Raw genomic sequence first — 24,948 nt, forward strand, 5'->3', positions numbered from 1 at the left:
CTGGGTGCCTTCATTTCAACAATATGAATCCAACCTTCCCATCACATCATGCAATTTGGGTAGGGAGAACATGTGACACTGAGTCACCGCATCATTGCAAGGTAATGTAAAGGCACTGCTTCCTAGTACCTTATACAAGCTGAATTATTTTACTTCACAGTTACCAAGAAAGTAGAAACAAGTTAGTTTATACAACAATTGAGATAAAGAACCATTTTAGAGAAAGGCTCACGTGTATACGAGCCGAAATTCACCTGAATTTTTTTGTGCTGCCTTTTCATCATTTATCATGTTTTAAGACAGATTGATTTACCACCTAAATAAGTTGCTGAATAACATTTCCCATATGTCTTACTTTACATTTCCCTAATTTTTGAAATGTCTGGATAATTTATTTTGACGTCATGCGCCTTACAAATCAAATATCGCTTTTCCAGAATTGACAATTTTGAATGAAATTTTACATATTTAACATCAAAACTCCCTATATAATCAACCCATTTTCAAATCTGCACCCCTCAAACTATCAGAAACAGCTTTTAGGAAGATTGTTAACCCCTTGAGATTGTTAACCCCTTAACTCCTCTTGAATCAAAATGGAGGTGAAATTTAGAATGGTCTAATGGATATAGTTATACGTTCATTTAGCTCTAACATTTATACATTGCCAAAAGATATAAAGAGAAAACCCATCTTAAAATTTGTTTGGCAATTTCTCCCAAGTACAGAGACCCCCACATGCCGCTGTTACTTGTTTTATGGGCGCACAGTGAGGTGCAGAAGGGAAGGAGCGTCCTGCAGCTGCCAGGATTTTAGTTTCCCAATTGGCCCTTTTTGAAGGCTATAACATTTTCGCTTTTTCATTATTGGGGCCATGTGACGGCATTTGTTTTGCGAGATGAGATGCTTTCTTTTTTTTTTTTCGGTGTTCACCGTATAGCCTGTTATCTTAAGTCTTTGGGTCAATACGATGACGGAGATACCAGACATGAATATTTTTTCTTACGTTTTACTAAATTTGTCAAATAAAACTCTAGTGTGGAAAAATTCTATCATTTTTGCATTGCCATCTTCCAAGTGGCATAACATTGTTACTTTTTTGGCTAATGAGCTGGTTGATGGCTTGTTTTTTGCGGGACATGTTGTACTTTGCACCAGTATCATTCTGGTGTACATATGTTTTTTTCATCACTTTTTATAGCATTTTTTGTGGGATTGAATAGGTAACAAATCATAATTTTTGGAGGGTTTATAACAGTTCATCGTGCGGGTTCAATAATTATTTATTGTTATTCTACGGGTTGTTACGGACGCGGTGATACTATCATAGTATCATCATAGTATCATAGTATATAAGGCTGGAAAAAGACGCAAGTCCATCAAGTCCAACCTTTAAGAATTATTTTTGCTCTCCAGAAAGGTATCCAGGCCTCTCTTGAACATGTACATAGAGTCCGCCATAACAACCTCCTGCGGCAGAGAGTTCCACAGTCTCACTGCTCTTACAGTAAAGAACCTTTGTCTATGTTGATGGTAAAATCGCCTCTCCTCTAGGCGTAGAGGATGCCCCCTTGTCCTGGTCACAGGCCTAGGTATAAAAAGATCTTTGGAGAGATCCTTGTACTGTCCGTTCAGGTATTTGTACATTGTAATGAGGTCTCCCCTCAGTCGTCTTTTTTCTAAACTGAATAATCCCGAATTTTGTAATCTGTCATTGTATTCTAGTCCCCCCATTCCCCTAATAATCCTGGTTGCTCTCCTCTGCACCCATTCCAGCTCTACTATATCCTTTTTATACACTGGTGCCCAAAACTGGACACAATATTCCATGTGTGGTCTGACCAGCGATTTGTATAAGGGCAAAACTATGTCTTTATCATGAGAATCTATTCCTCTCTTGATACATCCCATAATTTTATTTGCTTTGGCAGCAGCTGCCTGGCTCTGGTCACTAAAATTAAGTTTACCATCCACCAATACCCCCAAGTCCTTTTCAGCTCCAGTTTTACCAAGTAATTGACCGTTTAGAACATAATTATACTTTTTGTTTCCATGGCTTAAGTGCATAACTTTACATTTATCTACATTAAATCTCATCAACCATTTCTCTGCCCACTCCTCAAGCTTCCACAAATCCCTCGGTAATGCTAAACTATCGACCTCAGTATTTATTACTTTACACAGCTTAGTATCATCTGCAAATATTGAAACTTGACTGTGTAAACCCACTACAAGGTCATTAATAAAAATATTAAAAAGAAGTGGCCCCAATACTGACCCCTGTGGCACTCCACTAGTAACCTCAACCCAATCTGAGAATGTGCCATTAATGACGACCCTCTGTTTTCTATCACTAAGCCAATTACTTACCCAAATACACATATTTTCTCCTATTCCCAGCAGTCTCATTTTATATACCAACCTTTTATGTGGCACGGTGTCAAATGCCTTTGAAAAGTCCAGATATACAACATCCACTATGTATGTGGGGTTTGTGTTATGATTTACTTTTTGCATTATATGTCTCTTTATATGGGGTTTATGGGCATTTTTATTGATTTCTTACTTTATTTTTTAATGAATAACCTTTTTTTAACTCTTTTACTGTTTCCACCATGGGACATGAACAAGCAATCATCTGCTTTTTCATGATAATACTCTGCACTCTGGGGGGGTCGTGGGGGAAAGGCAGGTTAAATGCAGCGGTCGCGTTGACCACGAAATTTAATGGGTTAAACACCCACAATCGGAGCCCACTCCGACCCCGGGTGTTACACTGGGGGCTATCAGTCACAGACGCATAGCGCTAAGGGGTTAAGTAAAAAATGTTGATTTTTGTTCATAAACACCAGGATCGGTAAATGTACCATAGATTGTTGTACATGGAAATTGAATCACAAGACTTCCTTGATGGAATTCAGATGGTTATGCGAATGTATGCGATGACATGATTATAGTATATTAATAAACGTTGATTTTTTGCTCAACAATAAATGTGAATTCTTGTTCATGGAGAAAATAAGACACCCACTAAAAATAAGACCTAGTGCTTCTAAAGGAGAGAAAAAAAATTATATAAGACACTGAACTCCGGCGAACTCCAGCGCAGCAGCAACACCTGGTGGACATCGGCGCACTACCTTAGTGATTCGCCGGAAGACCCGAATCCTCAACTGAGAATGTGCCGCTTGATCACGACAGGACCGGGTAAGTAAATGTGCCCCACCGTCTTATTTATTTTCAGGAAAACACAGTTGTAGTAGTTAATCACTCAAACTAGCTAAAGCTATATGATAGCTTGCAGTATGTTGAAGTCATGTATTCTACAAAACATTCAGTTCATGGAGAAACAATGCTATCACTGACATTTCTTATATTAACCCAGAAATGTTTTCTCCTACACAGTGAACAGATGTAATCCAAATCTCCCTTTTACCATGAAAAAGGAAATCAAACAAATGAATTATCTGATCCAAGCATACAGAAATGAGCGCAACAAAAGAGAACTAATGCATTTTTCACTTTTCAAATGTCAACAACCTGTTCTGCAATAGCTTAGTAACCCTCTCATTTCTTCTCATTGCTTCTACATCTGGAAATGGTTGATAGTCATAAGAGTCAATTTAAAAACAATTTATAATATAATCATTAAAGGAAACCTACCACCACATATCTACCTATAAAGGTATATCAGGTGGTAGGTGAATCTATATGACTTGAGGATAGCCCTTTTAGGGGCTAATCCTAAAACTAGGACACATGGCAGGCCCCTTTAAAAATAACCCCATGAGTAATTTGGTTGTTTCCCCACTGGGGGTAGTACCAAAGAAGGAACAAAACATTCCATCTTATTCACCATCTATCCCACCCTCCGGGTCTGTCAGTTGATGACGGAATTTAAGAGGACCTCTTTCAGAGGACCTTTCCCCTCTCCATTGAAAGCTAAGCTACAACCACCATAATACAGCAAAAAATATAGGACATGTCTTAAGTCTATTTTGAAATAATCCTAGGAAAATGATTACAATTTTTCACAAACTTTAAAGAATTTTCTTATTCCATCATAGTCAATTATATTGACTGCAGGATTTCCAAGCCTTTAAGTCAAGTAGGTACAAAAGATTCTATCAAATAACTCTTCAGCTTCAAGTATTGATATTTTCCTCTTACAGTCACAATTTCCATTACTAAAGGTTCTCAGATTTGTTTATTATGAACACATAACATCTACTTTTGCAGAAGTTAGCCTGTGTGGATAGTCTTATTATCGTCTGCATACTGTAACAAACTAAACAAGTAGATAACACTCATATCAACAACACTAATTACTTTTCTTCAAAAAATAATTATTGCTTTTTGTATTCTATTTTTCCCCAAGAAAAAAGCTCAGCTTTCAATATTAAATTCTACGATGACATTTATAAAATGTCATCTCCAAAGCCTGAGGAAACTGTTCTGATAAAATAAATAATTTATTAAAATGTAAAGATCACAAATCTAGAACTTAATAACAGTAAATAATTACCGCATGGTAAACAGGCTGTTCACACCAAAATATAGCCAAATTTCTGACACTACAATAATTGCTGTATATGATTGCACTGAAACACAGTTGTGCCCACATATATACAGTACTAACAGAACGCTACTGTGCTCACCAGACACCACAGATTGTAATCTAGAATGTCCACCTCTAGTACTTTCCAAATTCCTGCAGCCTGATCAATTATAGCCCTTTATGAACCTGTACAGTAAGTGCGTTTAGGCTACGGGACCCTTTAAGTATCATAGTTTATACGGATGAAAAAAGACACTTGTCCATCAAGTTCAACCAAGGAAGGGAAGGGATTGGATGAGGAAGGGATTTAGGGGAAACAATTCTATATAACATAACAGTCAATGTTATTTAGGTGTAAAAAGGCATCTAGACTCTTCTTGAAGCTCTCCGCTGTCCCTGCTGTGACCAGCGCCTGATTCAGGCTATTCCACAGATTGTCGGTTCTCATTGTAAAAAAGCCCTGTCCCCTCTGGTGATTAAACCTCATTTTCTCCAGACGGAGACAGTGCGCCCTCGTCTTTTGATTTGATTTAATCTGAAACAACTTACCACCATATTTTTTGTATGGACCATTCATATATTTATATAAATTAATCATGTCCCCTCGTAGTCGTCTCTTTTCCAGACAAAATAGATCTAGTTGTTTTAATCTTTCCTCATAACTGAGACCCTCCATACCCCTTATCAGTTTTGTGGCTCTACGTTAAACCCTCTCCAGGTCCAGGGCATCCTTTTTATGGACCGGTGCCCAGAACTGGATGGCTTATTCCAGGTGAGCCGAACCCATGCCTTGTACAGTGGTAATATTACATCCCTATCACGAGAGTCCATACCACTTTTGATACATGACAAGATCTTGCTGGCTTTAGAGGCAGCTGATTGACATTGCATGCTGTTATTTAACATATGATCTACTAGTACCCCCAGCTCCTTCTCAACAAGAGTCTCTCCCAGATTTACTCCCCAAGGACATATGTTGCCTTTGGATTATTAGCCCCCAGGTACATAACCTTACATTTATCCACATTGAACCTCATTTGCCAAGTGGATGACCAAACACTCAGTTTGTCCAAGTCCCCCTGCAGCCTATGAAAATCCTCCGTAGATGTAGAACAAAAAGAAGTGAGGGCGGCAAAGGTGAAACAACCGGATAGGGATCCAAATGGGTGCAAGCTCCATGGGCCCGACTCAAGGTGCCAAGGTAATCCAAAAAACACAGCAGGAGAGCAGCACTCGTTCAGTATTTATTCATGCATTCACAAGTGGCAATACAACACATCCTCCATAGACAGTATTACACTACACAGTTTGGTGTCATCTGCTAAAATAGACACAGGGCTATTAATTCCTACCTCTTTATCATTAATAAATATATTAAATAGTAGTGGGCCAAGCACAGAACCCTGGGGTACCCCACTCATAACTGGTGACTATTCCGAGTAGGAATCATCGACCACAACTCTCTGGATATGATCCTTCAGCCAGTTTTCAATCCAATTGCAAATGATTCCTGCCAAACCAATAGACCTTATTTTACCCATCAGGCGTCTAAGAGGGACAGTGTCAAATGCCTTTGCAAAGTTCGAAAACACAATATCCACAGCTGCTCCTCCATCCAGGCACCTGCTCACCTCTTCATAGAAGCAGATAAGGTTAGTTTGACAACTTCTTAGTAAACCCATGCTGGCTGTCACTTACTTATTTGATGTCACATACTCCAGTATATATTCTTTTACTAACCCTTCCAGTATTTTCCCCACAATGGAAGTTAAGCTTACAGGCCTGTAATTGCCTGGCGAAGTTCTAGAGCCCTTTTTATATATTGGCACCACATTTGCCTTGCGCCAGTCACTTGGCACCACACCAGACATTACGGAATCCCTGCAGATTTTAAACAACGGTACAACAATAACAGAACTGATTTCTCTAAGAACTCTGGGGTGTAACCCATCTGGTCCAGGAGGCTTGTACACATTGATATTATTGAGCTTAGATTGGATCATGTCTACATTCAGCCAGTCTAGTATATTACAGGATGCATGACCCGCACTGGCACCACCCACATCAGAAGTTCTTTCTTCTATTGTATAAACTGAGCTAAAAACCCCATTAAGTATCTCCGCCTTCTCTTGGTCTCCAGTCACCGATGCCCCATTTTCAGATTAAAGGGGTCCAACCTGCTCTGACTCTTTTTTTTGCATTGATATACTTATAAAATTTCTTGGGATTTGTTTTGCCATCTTTAGCCACCTGTCTTTCATTTTGTATGTTGGCTGATTTTATTTCCTTTTTGCAGATTTTGGTAATTTTTGGTAATTTCAGGTAACTCATATTGAAAGCCTCAGGTGACCCTCTGCTCTACGCCAGGATCTGAGCCATGCATTTAACTCCCTGAGCTCCCGCTGTCTGCTCTGTGTAGCGCATGGCACATTTAGAATTCCTGAGAATACTAGCTTGGAGGTCCTTCCCTTAAGCTTTGAACCTAATTTTTTAAAACTCTTCAGGCTCCTACCATTTATTGTCATTGGTACCAACATGGACCACTACAGATGGGTTATCCCCAGCCCCTCCCAGTAATTTATCCACCCTTTCCACCACATGCCGAACCCTGGCACCAGGGAGACAGCAAACCATTCCGTTGAGGCAAATTATTCTATCCATCTTCCCGATTATAGAGTCCCCTACAACCAATAGCTGCCTTGGCTTACCTGCACTCCCATCCACCCTACTACCAACTGATCTGTTCCCCCGGCTGTTAGGGAGAGCAGGATCCGTTAGGGCTGCCATTTCTGACAGTGACGTCTTTACATCATTGCACAATTTTGCAATTTTGCTCGGATCTTCAGAGTCAGAATTGGCCTTCCTTTTCTTGGAGCCCTTTCTACCCCCTCTATTTACAGTAACCCAGCTACCCACCTGGCCTTCCTGGCTTTGTTCTTCATCCCCCACTTCTATTCCGCTTATTGCTTGCTCAGTAAGCAGAATACTCCTCTCAAGATTGTTGATTGCTCGCAGACGTGCAATATCTTCCTCCAGATACGAGCTTCCAGTCATAAAGGTAAGGCCCTTGAGCCCTCCAAGTCACTAGTTCTTCTCCATTAGGTCAATGGTTTCAGAGGGCCACCGCGGCTTGCACTAATCCCCAAACCTCATTAATTCCTTGCAACATTCTCCTATAACTATCTGCCAAAAAGCTTGAACAATTTGATATTTTCACAATGATAAATGATCTGAATTTCAGAGATTGTACTGAAGAAGTCACTAACTAACTGTAACCATAATTTTGCTTTGTGCTGGCATCATTTTGTTTAAAGATCCCATTATTTTATTAGGACTTTAAAAGGCTTATAAGCTATTGTTAGATTTTAGAAGGCAACTTCAGAACCAATTATTTTAGGGGCTAAGTTATTCCTATATGGGCAATGAAAATCCTTTTTCAAATAATCCCCCCCCCCCCACACACACACACACACACACACACAATAACAAGTGCCATATTTTAAAAGCTTTACTACTCAAACTAATCAAAGGTTTTTGGGAAGTATTTTAGGATTCCAAATTCTGTTGAAAATATATTTATGCAACACTAAAATTTGCAAGATAAAGGGAAAAATTTATCTCAAAATGTGTAGTAAAATTTCTATTTAGTTAAGTAAACATCACAAAACTTCTTTTTGATCAAGAGACAAAGGAATATACAAATATGTTTTCCAGGGTGAAAACTATGCCTCAGTGAAACACATTGCAAATGCATTGGGCAAAACACATCACCAAGCACATATGCATTTTACCCAGAACACATGTGGTTTCTGAGTACCAACATGTGTTTTGGATTGTTAGTCATGCATCACAATTAGTAGTGTGAAAACTTCTCAATTGTTGGATGGTGTGATGCCATCTAGCAGTTCCCCATCCTCAAGCATCGTGTAAACTATGCAAAGTAACAGGAGTTGCAAAGTATTACAAGACAGTCTTATACTATGCTAGATTTTTCACATGTAGAAAGAGCTGGTTCAGCTCAAAAATCAGTACAACCTCCTTTCAAGTGCATGGTAATTAGTTGTGTGCCATATTTTAAGACTATTAAGACTACATACTATTGTCTCTTCAAGTGTTAAATTTGTGGCTAGAGGGGCTCCCACAACAGGTGCCCAGTTTTCTCCAAGTCTCTTTTGTAATGATAATAGGAATTCTTTAGGTATATACAGTTGGTTGCATTTTCCTAGGTGCCATAAATGTGGGCAGTCTGTGCAAAGTGTGTTTATATATTTAGACTAGTGATATTTTTTCTTCTTGTGTCTCTGAACAGTCATACAAGATACATACCTACATTAACTGTACCATATGCTGAAATAATACATTTGCCAGATAATTGGTGCAATAAAGACAAGAATTAGGAGGCACATATCCAAAGTCGCCAATGAGAGTGTAGAAGTGCTGGCTCTCTCAAGACACTTTACAGAGGTACATGCTAGAGATAGCTGTTCTCTAAGATGGATGTGTATAGAAAAGATAAACTGTCCTTCTAGATGTGGTGATACCAGGAAGAAGCTATAAAGTAGGGAGTCCTATTGGGTGTTTGTGCTGATCACCAGGAAAGACACTTAATGAAACCAGGTCAATGAAAAATAACTGACAGAACTAGGATGCTCCTCAATGAGGTCAGTTTTTCCTGCACAAGTTTTAAGAAAGTAGCTGAGAGCTAAAAGAAATCTGACACAGTGGAAAGAGGATTACAGCTACAAAAAATAATGAGTGGTTGCCGCAGCGACACGTCATGTGACCGATGGATGCGGTGGGCGGGGTCAGGATCAGGTGACGCCCCCCACGTGGAGCGTCCTGTTGGGGGCGGAGCTACCGGCCGAGTCAGGAGGACACCGCATACCACAGGTGTACCTGTGTAATGGGAACAGAGGTGCGGCGCTTACAAACCACGGGTGAGTTTTAGCCAATATGTATAACTTAGGCTGCTTGTGATTAGCGCCGGGTGTTTATGTGACAGAGTGCTTAACCTATCGCTAACCGTATTACCGTAATAGGGCGGATATTCATCCCACCCTAGGAGCTTATAACCCTGTGAGATTTTAATCCCCACACGGAAGCCGGAAGAAGCGCAGACAGCGCAAAACGGCCGTAGCCTTCCTTTGAGCACCATGCATCACTCCCTCCCTGCTGTACCCTGGTTTTTGATGTTCGGATTTGATTCCCAATAAAGAAGAACTTGTTTTTCACAGGAATTGGGTGAGTGCCGTCCTTCCTCTTTTCTTCATAGAAATCATGTATTTAGTCCCATTTTGCCAATTCTAATAATTTGCCTTCGAGTTTCAGTTAAAAATTGCAGAAAAGTAAAGTTTCTCAATTCCTGCGACAAAAGGGGTACTGCCTGGGCTCTTAAGAAAATAAATTGACCAATTTTGCTGCATATGTCAGCCCTATTAAACATTTCAATTGAACCACAATCTTGTGAGATTTTGCTTCATTTTCAATCTATCAAATGGGATTTTATCATCATAGAAATATAACCACACAAAATAAAAGTAGCCTGCCTTAGCCAGCAAATTGTTGGAAGTGCTATTATCAGTGGTCTGTAAAGATAAGTAACGGTTATATAGATGGTTGTATAGATCTGTCAGATTATTATTATGATGATGACATGTTATGATAACACTTACACTGAGATGATGAGATGCAAAGAGGCATCTTTACAGAATGTCAGTAAAGAATTAAAGACTGACAGATGCTGATTGCTTAATTACTTTATCATTGTCATTGTGAAAATTCAGATCAGATAGCAGGCCTTATTGTATTTTACTGACAAGAGCAAAGGCAGCATGTCACTTCTATGCAATGATTGCACATTTAAAGAGGGGGTATGCATAACAGTATTCTGGCTAAAAAGGAAATCCCTTGTGTATATTTAGAGAAACATAATCTAACGTATCAAGGCAAGGAGACTTTGCCAATTAAAGGAAATCCATCATCAAGGATTTTAAACCAAGCACACTTACATGCAGGTATCTGCCTTTCTGCCAGGATCCACTCTTATTTTAGATGCTTATTCCCTTGTTTTTACAAAAAAAAAAAGGCTTTAAAATGAATGCAAATGAGCCTGAGGTGGTCTGGAGCACCGCAGGGTCATTTGCATAATTTTTAACGCTTTTTTTGTAAAAATAAGGATATAAGTAGCTAAAAGGTAAGCAGATTCTGTCCAAGGGTGGTAGATGTCCTTTAAGGCCACCTTGCAGGTGTGTGGAGACTTACAGCCATTGATACACCACTTGGGAATATCCAAATTGGTTTTATGGGATGGGATAAGGAAAACGTTGCTTCCCCCTTAATATGAAGCATGACTCTACTTCTCATTTTATTTTAAAAGCTGGAGGCTTGCGATTCTGTACTGATCTGTGTACTACAAATCAGTACAGATATCTTTAACCCCTAAAATCTATAGCTTTTTTAGTTTTACACGTAAAGAGCTGTCTGACAGCACAAATTGCACTTCATAGTGACTGTATTTAATATTCCAAAAAAAATTTGGAAAAAAAAATTCCAAATGCAGTGAAAATGGTGTAAAAACCACATTTGCACTGTTTTCTTGCGGGCTTGGATTTTACATCTTTCATTGTGCGCCCCAATGTCAGTCTACTGCATTCTTTGGGCTGGTACGATCACAGGGATGCCATATTTGTATAGGTTTTATAATGTTTTCAAACATTTCCAAAAATTAAAACCTCCAGAACAAAAATTTTATTTTTATTTAGCCATCTGCTGGCGCCAATAACTCTTTCATACTTCGGTTTTACAGAGCTGTGGGTGGCGTCATTTTTTGGACTTTTGATGATGCTTTAATTGCTATCATTTTTAGGACTGTGCGACCTTTTGATCACTTTTTATAGATTTTTTTATATTTTACAAAAAGGCAAAAAAGTGCCATTTTTGACTTTGGGCGCTATTTTCCATTACAGGGTTAAACGTAGTGAAAAAATGTTATATTTTGAAAGTTCAGGCATTTTAGGATGCGGTGAAATTAATGTGTTATGATTTTTACTGTTTATTAATATTTATATCAGTTCTAATGAAAGTGGTTTTTAGGTTTTTTTATTATTATTTTTTAAAACTTTTTTTTATTTTTACTGTTTCTCAGACTCCCTAGGGTACTTTAACCCTAAGTTGTCTGTTGATCCTATCATATACTAGGATATGGGGATTTTCCTCCTCACTGCTGATAGCACATTGTAATGATAGGGTTAACAAGTCAGTCGGGTCTTCTTGGCTGTCATAGCGACGGATCGCCGCTCCCCGATCGCGGGTGTTACCAGTAAGTCTTTGCTGCAATATGCAGCAAAGACTTACCAGATATGGAAAGGGATCAGCCCGTGAGCCCTCTCCATACACCGGGACCAGACAAGCGCCGTACTTTTACGGCTCGTAAGGGGTTAACAGTACAGGCAGAGCTGTATGAGACACTGCATAAACCATAGCAGAACTCTGTCTTCTCCCAATCATGATATTGTCACATGTCACATTGTTCACATGTTCAGTGTAGCAGACGGGACAGCAGGAACAGAAGCCAACCGTCAGTGCAATGCATAATGACACAGATAAGAGTTGAAGATAATTTTAACATAGTCAATATTTCTTCAAACATGTTAAGCAGCAAAAAAAGCCACAAAGATCAGTAAGTATTTACACAAAAATAAAGATCAATTTACAAAAATCTGGGCATCTTTTAATGACTGTGTGAATTTTACTAAAATATTTTATGTTCTACCTGTGGGGAATCGCTCTTGCAGATGCTAGGTAGTGCAGGAAGCAGGGACACATGCAGGTTATAGTCCAAAAGTCCAAATAAAGTGTTTTATTCACAATCTGTGGTCAAACAACTTAAATTCAGCCATAGCAATTGGATAAACAAAAACACATCCTACATGCCTGAGTACTGTCTAATACAATAGTACTGTGTATATGTGCACCAGGCTGCCAGGCACCTGCTCTTTGTCAGCAGTATATCAGGAGGCACTCAGTTACCTTTCCGGTATGAACACAGACCAGCAGTCAGCTCTCCAGGTAGTGCCTCTCCTACTGCTTCTGGCCTGCAGTCTAAATCCAGTTCCAACGAGTGCTGAGACTCACGCCAGTCGGATACACAAAAACCTGAAGTCCGGATGGAGTAGGTGTCCCACTACCAGCCTACCCATACTCCATAATAAGCAGGCCCAATACGGACATTACAAAGGTGTCTATGCTATCTAGGACAACATAGACCAAACAGACTACAACTGCTTACCACATACCTGCAATAACCTTGGGTTACTGCAGACAAATCCAGGGCTTTTACCACACACCCTTCATCTGCCTTTATGACAGATAGCAGTTCTCCCAAACAACACTTCTCAATTTCTCACATACCTTAAAGGCCATTTACCATCGGGTTAACTAGTCCTACTCACATTCTCCTTAGCATTTCTTCTGCAAGAAACTTATTTTATTATAATTCAGATGGCGCGATTTGGCCAAAAAAGAGTTTTAAAATTATGCAAACTTGCACGAGGCGCTCTGATATCACTGGCTCTCTGCAATCTCAACAGGCCCAATTGGGGGGACCAGAAATGTCTGATTGAGTGACAGGGAGTGAATAAATTATAAGCCGAGGTGCTTTGAGGTGCACTGGTGAAATAAGCCAAAGCGCCTCAGGCGAATTTGCATAATTTTGAAAACTCTTTTTATGCAAAATTGCACCTTTCTGGAATGAAAGAAATGATAGTTTACCATCAGTCAATCTGATGGTAGATGTGCTTTAAATCTTTAGGTTTAGCAGTTCTTGAACCCCTTAATGTGATGTAACAGTACTTTTTTTAAACAGTATTAACACATAGTTAAAAGCCTTGGAAAATTTAGTGAAGTGTACACAGTGAATTCCATAAAAAACCGAGCCCACATTTGGAATTTTTTCCAGCTACCAGTTCAATTCATGGGATATTAAAATGGTTCCACTGTAAAGTTAAATTTGTATGCAGAAAACAAGCTCTTTACACAGAAAAATAAAAAGGTTATGAATTTTGAAAGAGGAGAGGAAAAAAATTAACTGGAAAAAGGGCAGACAGAGATTAAATGCAGTATTTCTTTTTAACACGTTTTGAGACTTTAGATTTAAGTTCACTGCACATAAAAGAGCTCAGCCCGTTGAAAGTGACCTCTGTGCTGGTCATAAACAACAGACCCAGCGCAATGCATCACTGGAAGCCCCGGAACTTTAACAGCTTCTCTATGACGCAATGACTTCCATCCATTGCAAAGTGTTCATCACATGGGATCTGACCAGCACACAGTCCAATGTCAGAGACTAAGCACATGGGAAAAGATGTAGGTTTAGACAATTTTTTATGATCGACTTTCACTGGCCATATTATTTAGAGGAAAGGAACCATGACGAATGGACTTGGAGCAAATGGGGTACCTTCATCATTAGGCATGATCTTACTGCAGTTTTTAAGAGTGTCAGATTTATAAATGTGGCACATGAAGTGTTAATGACTGCATTGGATATGCACCTTTTAGTAAATTTGTCACACAAAAGACTGCCACATAAATTTGCAACATTTTGAAAAGTCCCACTTCATAAAACTGCCTACCATTTCTGCATTCACATGATAAATCCTTTAAAACATATATACATCAGCAAGATTAGCCAGTGTATACCTGCTGAAGGTGTGGTCACAAATGTGCCCCATTTTGGCTATTTTTTGTCATGGAACATGTGCTTTTCAACTCTTCAAGTTTTGCTTTAAGGAAAACTTCACACAACATTCTTTGGGAAAAATAACCCTTTGTAGTTTTTAGGGCCATAGCTTCAAGTGAATCAAGTTAGAACTAAAACTAGAAGGCCTTAAAGAAGAACTGTCACTAGAATTTTACCCCTCATACCTGTAATGCCTGCTGGTATTATCTGCAACTGAGGAACTGAACCTTAACCCCTTCCCGACTTGCGCCGTACTTCCCGGGTCCCGATGCATGTAGAGGGCTCGCGAGCCGAGTCCTTTCCATAGCCGGTAAATAAGCAATGCTGCCGACGACTTCAAAAAGATGCTTCTTGCCGCAGATCGTCGCTCCCCGTGACGTCATCAGGGAGCGGTTATCTGTCTCCATGACAGACTTGGGTCTTCCGAAGACCCGAGGCTGTCTCGTTTTAACCCATTCATTACAATGTGCTATCAGCACATTGTAATGAATGAGGAGGAAAATCCCCATATACTGCCATACTGTAGTATGGCAGTATATGATAGGATCAATCAGGCAACCTAGGGTTAACCCCTTCCCGACGCGTGCCGTACTAGTACGGCACGTGCCGGGTCCCGGGCTCACGGGCCGAGCTCTCTCCATAGCCGGTAAGCCTTTGCTGCATATTGCAGCAAAGGCTTACCGGTGACACCCACGATTGCGGGTGTTTTCACCTCGCCGCCATCTTGTTGCGGATCGTCGCTCCCCGTGACATCATCCGCTGCCATGGTAGCCTCGGGTGTTCCGAATACTTGAGGTTACTTCATTTTAACCCATGCATTACAATGTGCTAATTGCACATTGTAATGAATGGGGAGTAAAATCCTCATATACTGTAGTATGGCAGTATATGATAGGATGAATCAGACTAGGGTTAAAGTACCCTAGGGAGTCTGAAAAATAGTAAAAGTAAATATAAAAAAAAGTTTAAAAAAAAAATTATAATAAAAACCCTAAAAATTCAAATCACCCCCCTTTCCCTAGAACTGATATAAATATAAATAAACAGTAAAAATCATAAACACATTAGGTATCGACGCATCCGAAAAATGCCCGACCTATCAAAATATAATAACGGTTTTTCACTGTGTTTAACCCCGTAACGGAAAATAGCGTCCAAAGTCAAAAATGGCATTGAGTTGTTTTGACATTTTTTTCTAACCTTTTGTTTAAAATAGGACATAAATTCACTGAAGACCTTAACACCTCAACACCTGCAATGAGATACATATGACAGGAAAGTCAGAAAAGACAAAAAAAAAGCAGGCACGGAAAGCCAGGGATAGACTTATCCCACTGAGTATTAATCAGAATTGGAAACTAACAAGAATATGGTAAAAAAAAAAATAAAAAAAAATGAAGAAGACGTTGTATTTGGTGACTACTGTCACCAAGATAACCTGAATATCTGCAAAGGTGTAGGAAATGCATGGTTATTTTCAATCACGGCAGAAAGTCAATGTAAAGACTGGCTAGAGATCTTGTACTATGAACTATGGACTATGCACCCATATTATTAATCATTTATAAGACTAGCATTTTCTATACAAGTCTTTATCTCCAATGCTCCAGAGGGGAATTCTCTACACCAGGATGTGTAAATTTGCTCTAAATGACAGACAGTAGGTTTTAAATTCAAAGCCCTCAGTCCAGTCAATAAACTCCAGCACAGGCTGCAAGTCTGAGTACAATATTCATGCTAGTCATCTTCTGTGCGGTTTCCTTACCTCACTTTTGCCCCCATCCATCCACCTCTCCCCCCCCCCATCTCCACCCTCTCTCTCCCTCCCATCTCCCCCATCCCCCCCTCTCTCTCCCCCCATCGCCCCCTCTCTCTCCCCCCATCGCCCCCTCTCTCCCCCCCCCTCCCTCCCTCTCCCCCCACCCCCCCTCTTTTTCTCTCTCCCACCATCTCCCTCCCTCTCTCACCCCCCATCCCCCCTCCTCTCCCCCTCCCCAGGGTTTTCCTCTTTACCAAAATGAGATGTTCATCCTCCCCCCTTCTCCTCTACTTGTATCTGGAGATGACACACTGACACTAAAGACCATGTCAGCTGCTTGTTTTCCTCTTTGTCTGTACATTGATGGTAGATAGCCTGGGAAGAAGGGCCTGCAATGTCTGCAGCCATGTGATAGTATAATCACAAGGGTTGTATTCATGTGTTCACTGAGCCTAGGTCACATGACTAGCATGTCTTATAAGTTAAAGTACATTATGTGCATTCCTCAATTTTGATTTCTGCCCAGAAAACCTCTTGTCAGGAAATCTGAAGTGGTGCACAGGTAAAACAGTAAAAAATATATATTCCATAAAACGGTCATGGGGAGGGATTAGAATTTCCCCATATAACTTTTTTTTCCATTTTTCAAACCCAGTTGGTAGTGATAGCTCATATAATATACAGTTCTTCAATATGAAGATGGACGCTTGCCACTAAAGATAGAGATGCAGGGGGAAATATATCATATGCATAGCCCTCTTGAGGTATCCCGCAGACAAAGTTTTACATAAAAAACGGTAAGTTTGCAGGTTTTTAAAAAGTGTGCAGGCACAGCCAGGAATGTCCACCACACGCCCTTTAACATCCCCTCCAAGTCTGTATGGGGTGATTTAAAAACACAGGGTTGCATCCATACCACGTGTATAAATAACCCAGTACTGCTTTTCCGGATTTACCAGACTAGGTATTATGGAGATCACATATATGTTAGTGGGACAGACTGTAGTTGTGGGTGATATATTTAGTATATCAGGTGAGACTCCAAATACGCGATATATATATTATTTTGGCTAGGCAGGTGGATCCAGAAATGCGCAGTTCGCTCCTCCTGGTCAGCTCAGATAGGATTTTTTCCCTTATTGCCCAAATGGGTTGTTGAGGAGATATTTCTATTGCACTGTATCCCTGTGAGGGTCCAAATAGTATGACCCAGTGTGAATATTTCAACTGTGGAGTACTAGAAGTGATGGGAAATTAATCCACGGTTAGCCTATCAATAGCCATGAGATGGTACCATATAAAATTTTCACCATCCTGCATGCTGATTATCAGCTGTCCCAGTCGTCTCATGCACCTGGGAAGAGCATTCACACTACACACTACTAAAGCTACTTCCTCACTGCCTCCTATATAATTTCTGTGTTCAGATTCACACTGATATGGTTCACCCTGCTGGATTAAAACTTGCTACTAAAGCCCCCACAACATGTTTCGGTGAGTACACGGCTTCATCAGGGGTAACGGGCTTTCTGGATCCACCTGCCTAGACAAAATAATATATATATCCCATATTTGGTGTCTCACCTGATATACTAAATATATCACCCACAACTACAGTCTGCCCCACTAACATATATGTGATCTCCATAATAACCCCCTCTTGTAAAATAAGTAAATTGTCCTTTTAAAATTTTACACACTGCTAGCATACTGCTTTCCTATAACTCCTTGCCTCTGATTTGCTGCATAAAGCTTTGAGACATGACAGGCCTAGAAGCCTTTGAAAGTCTCCCCTCAGTCATGGCAACAGACATCCGCCACCGACTGACATTAGACTTATTGGCTATATGCCGCCATGTTTGTGTGTGGCCTGTACACACCCACCCTGTATACAGAAGGCTCAATTTGTGATCCCTTTCCATATACCCTACAAAAATGTGACGTAATAGTAAAAGGGGTTGTCACGTATGATTAAAGGGGTTGTCCCACAAAGCAAGTTATGCTCTATCCACAGGATAGATCGGTGGGGATCTTGTTGATGGGAACCTTATGGTTCACGAGAACAGGGATCCGTTGCACCCCTTGATCACCAGAGCAGCTGGTCATGGATGCGCTGGCTGCCCCATTCATCTCTATGGAGCTGACAGATTTTGCCGAGTACAGCACTCGTCAATGACAGTGCATGCGTGAGCAGCTGCTCCAGTCATTGAGGGGTGCGAAGGGGGGCACCAAGACCCCCATAATCAACAAGTTAGGCCATATCCTTGTTAATGCTATCTTCCATTCACCTCTACTATTTGTTTCTGTAATGCTTTTTTGAAACGATGTGTTTAATGCAAAGCCATGTTGTAGATGTGAATTGTGCCATATGTAATATATTCAGAGCTAGATTTACCCAAAAATCATAATCATAAAATGTATCAATTAATGCCCCTCCACTGTCTGATATTTCTGTTACACCTACAGCTGTTATTCAGTGCAAGGGAAGAGTGATGGAGCATCATAATGCTTATAGCCGGAAGCTCTTGAGGCAAAACAAATCAAATCCCTTGCAGGAGCTGCAAACCTGAAATAAAAGCTCACTTTTCACAGTGCTGCTGTTACTGACAACACTCTAAAGATATGATTGTCATGTAGTATAAAATGCATACAGCATACTGCCATATAGTATAAAATGCATACAGCGTGCCCCCCTGAAGTATAAAATGCATACAGCATGCAGCCATGAAGTATAAAATGCAAACAGCATGACGCAATATATTAAACAATATATACAGCGTACCGCCATGTAGTACAAAATAGATACAGCATAGCGCGCCATGAAGTATACAGCATATAGCATACAGCATACCGTAATGAAGTATAACATGCATACAGCGTGCCGCCATGAAGTATAACATGCATACAGTGTTCCGCCATGTAGTACAAAATAGATACAGCGTACTGCCATGTTGTACAAAATAGATACAGCGTACTGCCATGTTGTACAAAATAGATACAGCGTACTGCCATGTTGTACAAAATAGATACAGCGTACTGCCATGTTGTACAAAATAGATACAGCGTACTGCCATGTTGTACAAAATAGATACAGCTTACCACCATGTAGTACAAAATAGATACAGCATACCGCCATTTAGTACAAAATAGATACAGCATACCGCCATGTAGTATAAAACGCATACAGCATACCACCATGTAGTACAAAATAGATATAACGTACTGCCATGTAGTATAAAATGCATACAGCATACCACCATGTAGTCCAAAATAGATATAGCGTACTGCCATGTAATACAAAATAGATATAGCGTACTGCCATGTAGTATAAAATGCATACAGCATACCACCATCTTTCTATGGCTCGCCTCAGGCAGAAGACAGGCTTGGTACAACCCTGGGTCCGCGGCGCCGCTGACAGCTAGCTCCGCGGCCCTGCGCCTGGTCAGAGCTTGCTCTGTGTGGATTTATAATGTTTTCTGCCATAGCCGTGACAGCTCACAGCTCCCGGCAGAGAACATTATGCAGGACGGGGTGGGGCGTCGGGCGGGTCATAGTGATGCAGCCCTCCACAGCACAGCTTGGTACCTGTTGTACGTCACGGGGCGGGTCTTAGTGACGCGGTCCTCCTGCACAGTATGGTGTGTTCCTGATGGTGTGGGGCGGAAGGCTCTCCTTACTGACACGCCCCCGGCAGACCATGTAATGTGGGGCGTGCTGGGGCAGCAGACTGGCTTCAGTGACGCGACTCCCGGTACCGATGTTCAGTGTGTAGCGCTGCTAAGCAGCAGCGCTGTATACACTGACGCTCAATGTACAATGCTGCTACTTAGCAGCGCTGTACACAGAGGTCCCGCCAGTATCCTCCCCATACAGTGCTGTCTGGTGTATATAGCAGTGCTGTACACTGTAACTGGGATTTCTGCCATGACAACAGCAAAAATGAGATTACGGAGTAGACTGAACATAAGGAACACACTTCGGGTTTCACTGTCTCCTATCACCCCTAGATGGGACCGTCTTGTTGCAGGAAAACAAGCCCAGTGCTCCCACTGATACAGGGAAACAAGTCTGGTGCTCCCACTTATTCTGAACCTATGGTAAGTTGAATCACATTCTCATTATAAATGTCATAATTATATGATAAGTATGCACTAAGCTCCACCCCTCCATAACCCCACCCCATATGACCAAAGCCCCGCCCCCACCCCCACCGGGCCATGGAAAACTGGTCTAACTTAAAGCCGGTCCCTGGTGCAAAAAAGGTTGGGGACCTCTGCTCTAGCTGATCAAGTGGCGGCCAGCTGACTCCATTGGTGCAGTGGCGCTAGCTACGTCAAATCTCACAAGATTTGACATGCCTTGGTCTAGGTTATTTTAATGTGGAATGTCCTGGCATACAATATTACCCGGCTAGAGTCCTGCCGGCTGCCGCTCCCAAACTGTCCACCAGGTTGCAGTGCACGAGGCGAGAATCTCAACTCGCCTCATGGGTGGTGCGCCCTGCCCATTCCCCTTATTTGGGATTAAGCAGAAATCTTGCCTTGTGACCAATGAACATGAGATTACCCCTATTAGCTAAAGCCTTATTCAGATTACATTTTAATATATCTACATTAAATGCAATACAACAACATGACAGCAAAAAACTTTTTATACAGATGTCCTTGTGCATTTCATGCCCAAATACACCTAGCCACAAATTCTACAACGGATGACCACACACAGATTAACCCCACTGAATGGCGCTTAATCCATAGCATTTCAAACTGAAATTCACAGTAGAGGTTCAAGGGTCAGCCTTGCTTTTTTATACTGATTCTGTGGTGCATTTTTCTGATGTGCCTAGACGATCTCAATATACCTCAATGTATTATGGTATCCAATCATCCTTCCTACAGGTACCTATACACAGATACATATGCTTCCTGTGACTCTAGTACAATGTGGCCATATGTAATACACTGTGCATGCTTTCCCAGTCTACACAGAATGGTTGTCCTTCACAACGTCTCCCTTTTATTAACCTATCTTAACTAGTTTACTGGTTTTACCTAGTAAATTGACTAGGATTATTATAAACTGGCAACAGTTTATGAATAGTTGCTATGAGGTTAGCCATTCCCCCAAAAATAAGCAGTTACAACCTGGCCAAAGACATGCATTATGTATGGAAAACCCAACCTTCGGTAGCCTGTATATTTTCCCCAAACATGAGGCATTGATCAGAATTCCCACATTCAAATCATACATAACATTGCCAGGATTCACTGAAAAACATCCAAAATATAGAAATACAATGTATGATACCTATAGGACCCTTCTCATTCTAATTATGGTGAAATCAGTTTGAGCAATGCTATGGGTTACAGCTGACAACTAAATAATCTTCCTACATACACATGTAGCTTTAAGTTCATCTCGACTCATGACAGCATATTTAAAGAGAACAAGTAAAAACTTAGCAGCAAATAAAAATCAGATCTTTAAAACAGCAGGATGAAAACATCTCTGGAATGTAGGAAGTGTGTGGGGAGGGACTGCTACCGGGAACCAACACATCACAATGTTGTCATTAGAATAAAACCGAAATGTTACAATATTAAAGATTACAACAGGAAGCAGGAAGAGATGGCAATCCTAGCCTGGATTAATATGACATAGGGTGATAGGGAAGTGAGAAGGGCACTGTCACATACAGTACGCTGCATGAAAGCACAACATGGATAAATAGCCAGGGTATATGTGCCAATAGGTACAATGTGTATATACATATATATATGTGTGTGTGTCTTTATATGTAGAAATAATTCATCATATAAATTAATGGAATATTATCTATGTATTGCTTTACATATTATACATGCTTAGATTGTAGGCATAGGTATTTGCTATGCCTTTGTTTGTATTGATGTGTGTCTTGCTATGTAACTTTGTATATCATTACAGATACAAAAAGGTCCCCGCACTCTAAATCATTCACGAAGATTCATAGGTAAAATCATGTTTCTTTATCGTCTTTTACACATCACTAAGCGAGTGGATACAAGATAAAGATCGAAGTGTATGTACATTACTATTTACATTTAAGTAAACAGACACACACAATATGTTCCTGTGTGTAATGTTTTTACAGAACTATAAATGCATTATATTGTGGCATGGCATCACCCCTGACGTGTCGCCCTATACCAGGGTTATAAAAGGACACAGTTAAATAGTTGTCCATATTTCTGACATGCTTTGAGCTGGTGAAGTTTCCTCATATCTTGTGACATTATTGAGCAATTCTCTGATTCTTCCTGGCACTGCCCCCTCTTTACCTGGCATCTCCCCAGCTACAAGGAATCACTACCTGCTTTGTGGCACAAGTATAAACTTGGACTGGAGCCTAGAAAAATCGCACAATAAGAAAGCATGTGAAAGCCCTGGTAAACATCACAGAGCCTGACCTGGAAGATGTCTTATATACAGGGTATTACGTATATGTGACACTGAGGGCTATTCACTCTATACACTGTATACAGTGCCCACAATGTAGCCCACCCCCACCGTCCCGGGGCACTACAGCACAACTTTCCCCCTGCGCTCACCTGCATGAAATGGTTAACTCCACTTTGGTGGCGGGGATACTGGCGCTGAAAGGGTTAAAGTCCCCCAAAGAAGCCGTATTCCGAAAGCCGAAATCCATTTCAAACCCCAGTTTATCCGGTCCGAACATGGGGAGAAGCGGAGAGTTTGTGGAAGAACCTGAGGGAAGAGCGCGGGGAAGCTCCGGCAGCAGTAGCTCCTCTGTCAGGGAGTACGAGGATGCAGCGTGCAGTGACAGACATCACACTGAGGGGAGGAGGAGGAGGAGGGGAAGGGCTGCGCGGGCACACAGCTCCTCATGTGGAGGAATTCCCGGCCACCCTGTACACGTCAGGGACAGACGACCACTGTTTAGTGTGGGGCTGGACAAGCTGAAGCGTTGGGAGTGTTTTCAATCCGTATTTTTATAGCATGTGTGTCTTCTAGGAGCGGCTTTATATAGAGCAGCATTGTAGAAGCCAGTGATTTGGATGTTATCGCAGTGCACTCATACACAAGTCCCGTGTCACATTAGTTACAGGGACTGCAAGGAAAAATATACAGGTATCCGGTATCTTTAAAGGGAACCTGTCACCAGAAGGCAGAATGGTGACAGGTCCCAGTAGTCATTGCATAGCGCATTACATAACAGTTACAATGGCATCTCTGCTCCCCTCCATCCTTGTATTATCCCTGATAAAGATTACCTGGCTCCATGCCAACAAGTCCTGGGGCAATGCCACTTTTCAAATTACAAATTATTTCTCTTCCCTGTTCTCCTCCCTCCCTCAGGGACGTCAGCTCACCCCACAGGAAACCTCCCGCCTGCGCGGTGAGCCGTACACCCTGGTGTCCACGCAGTTTGCGGCTCATGGTGCCTCTGTGCGCTAGGTAGAGGTCAGGTTTGCAAAGTAGTGATGGGAATTCTGGCTCTTCTTAGTGACTTGGCTCATTAGACTCCGCTCACTAAGAAAAGCCAGGCCCCCTAAAATATATAATAGGGGGCCGCAGGGTCTGGTTAAAGGGGGCGTGGTGAGCGGTTTAGGGACGGGGTTTAGTGAGCCATTGGCTCACAGAGGTGAATCGGCTCAGGTGGTTCACTCGAATGAGTCGTCTCTTTGTGCCGCCTCGTTCGCGCACGACCCATCACTATTGCGAACCTCCGCACCTGCCTGTCTAGCCTCCCTCAATATGAATTCTGAGGGGGGGGATTAGGGCGCTCACTGGCTGGAATATGAATTGGTGGGTAGGTGCGGGGGAAATGGGTGCTGGCTGGCATATGAATTGTGGGGGGGGGGGATTAGGCTCTGGCAGGCTGACATATAAATTGTGGGGGGGTTGGCACTGACTAGCTGGCATATGAATTGTGGGGAGGGATTAGGCGCTGGAGGGCATATGAATTGTAGGGGGATTGGGCGCTGGCTGGCATATGAATTGTGGGGGGGTTGGCGCTGACTAGCTCGCATATGAATTGTGGGGTTGGGTGGGGCACTACTGGCTGGCATATGAATTTTATGTGGGGGGGGAATTTGGCACTGGCTGGGATATGAATTGTGGTAATTAAAGGGGCACTTTCTGGCATATTGATTCAGGGGACAATTAAAGGGGCACGCTCTAGCATATTCATTAAAGGGGCAATCAAAGGGCACTCTGGCATATTGATTCAGGGGACAATTAAAGGGGCACTCTCTAGCATATTGATTAAAGGGGCAATTAAAGGGTCACTCTGGCATATTCATTAAAGGGGCAATCAAAGGGCACTCTGGCATATTGATTGAAGGGGAACTCTGGCATTTTGATTAAAGGGGCAATCAAAGGGGTACTCGGGCATATTGATTAAAGGGGCACTCTGACATATTGATTCATGGGTCAATTAATGGGGCACTCTGGCATATTGATTAAAGGGGCAATCAAAAGGCAACTCTAGCATATTTATTAATGGGGCAATCAAAGGGGCACTCTGGCATATTGATTAAAGGGGCAATTAAAGGGACACTCAGGCATATTGATTAAAGGGGCAATCAAAGGGGCACTCTGGAATATTGATTAACCCTTTAAGGACCTCGCTCTTTTTTGTTTTTTTATTTTTCACTCCCCACAATCAAAAATCTATAACTTTTTTTTCACACGTAAAGAGCTGTCTGAGGGCTTGTTTTCTGCGTAACAAAATGCAGTGAAATTGGTGAAAAACCGCATTTGCTGCGTTTTCTTGTGGGCTTTGAATTTACGGCTTTCACTGTGCTCCACAAATGACATGTCTACTTTATTGTTTGGGTCGGTGCGATCACAGGGATACCATATATGTATGGGTTTTATAATGTT

At 41.4% G+C, this 24,948-nt stretch overlaps 1 protein-coding gene across 2 annotated transcripts in view; it reads right to left on the reverse strand.

Annotated features, from left to right (window-relative positions):
* The window catches only part of CPNE8 (copine 8), a 190,703-nt gene extending 167,701 nt beyond the window's left edge, over positions 1-23,002 (reverse strand). Inside the window, exon 1 of one of the 2 annotated variants that reach the window (XM_072147109.1) lies at positions 22,650-23,002. In XM_072147109.1, coding sequence (XP_072003210.1) covers positions 22,650-22,777 — 128 coding nt within the window. In that variant the 5' untranslated portion in view covers positions 22,778-23,002. The remainder of the gene's footprint in view (positions 1-22,649) is intronic. The other variant, XM_072147111.1, reaches the window with a different exon arrangement.
* Positions 23,003-24,948: the final 1,946 nt, after the last annotated feature.

This window comes from Engystomops pustulosus, chromosome 4 (assembly GCF_040894005.1).
Source record: "Engystomops pustulosus chromosome 4, aEngPut4.maternal, whole genome shotgun sequence".
NCBI lineage: Eukaryota > Metazoa > Chordata > Amphibia > Anura > Leptodactylidae > Engystomops > Engystomops pustulosus.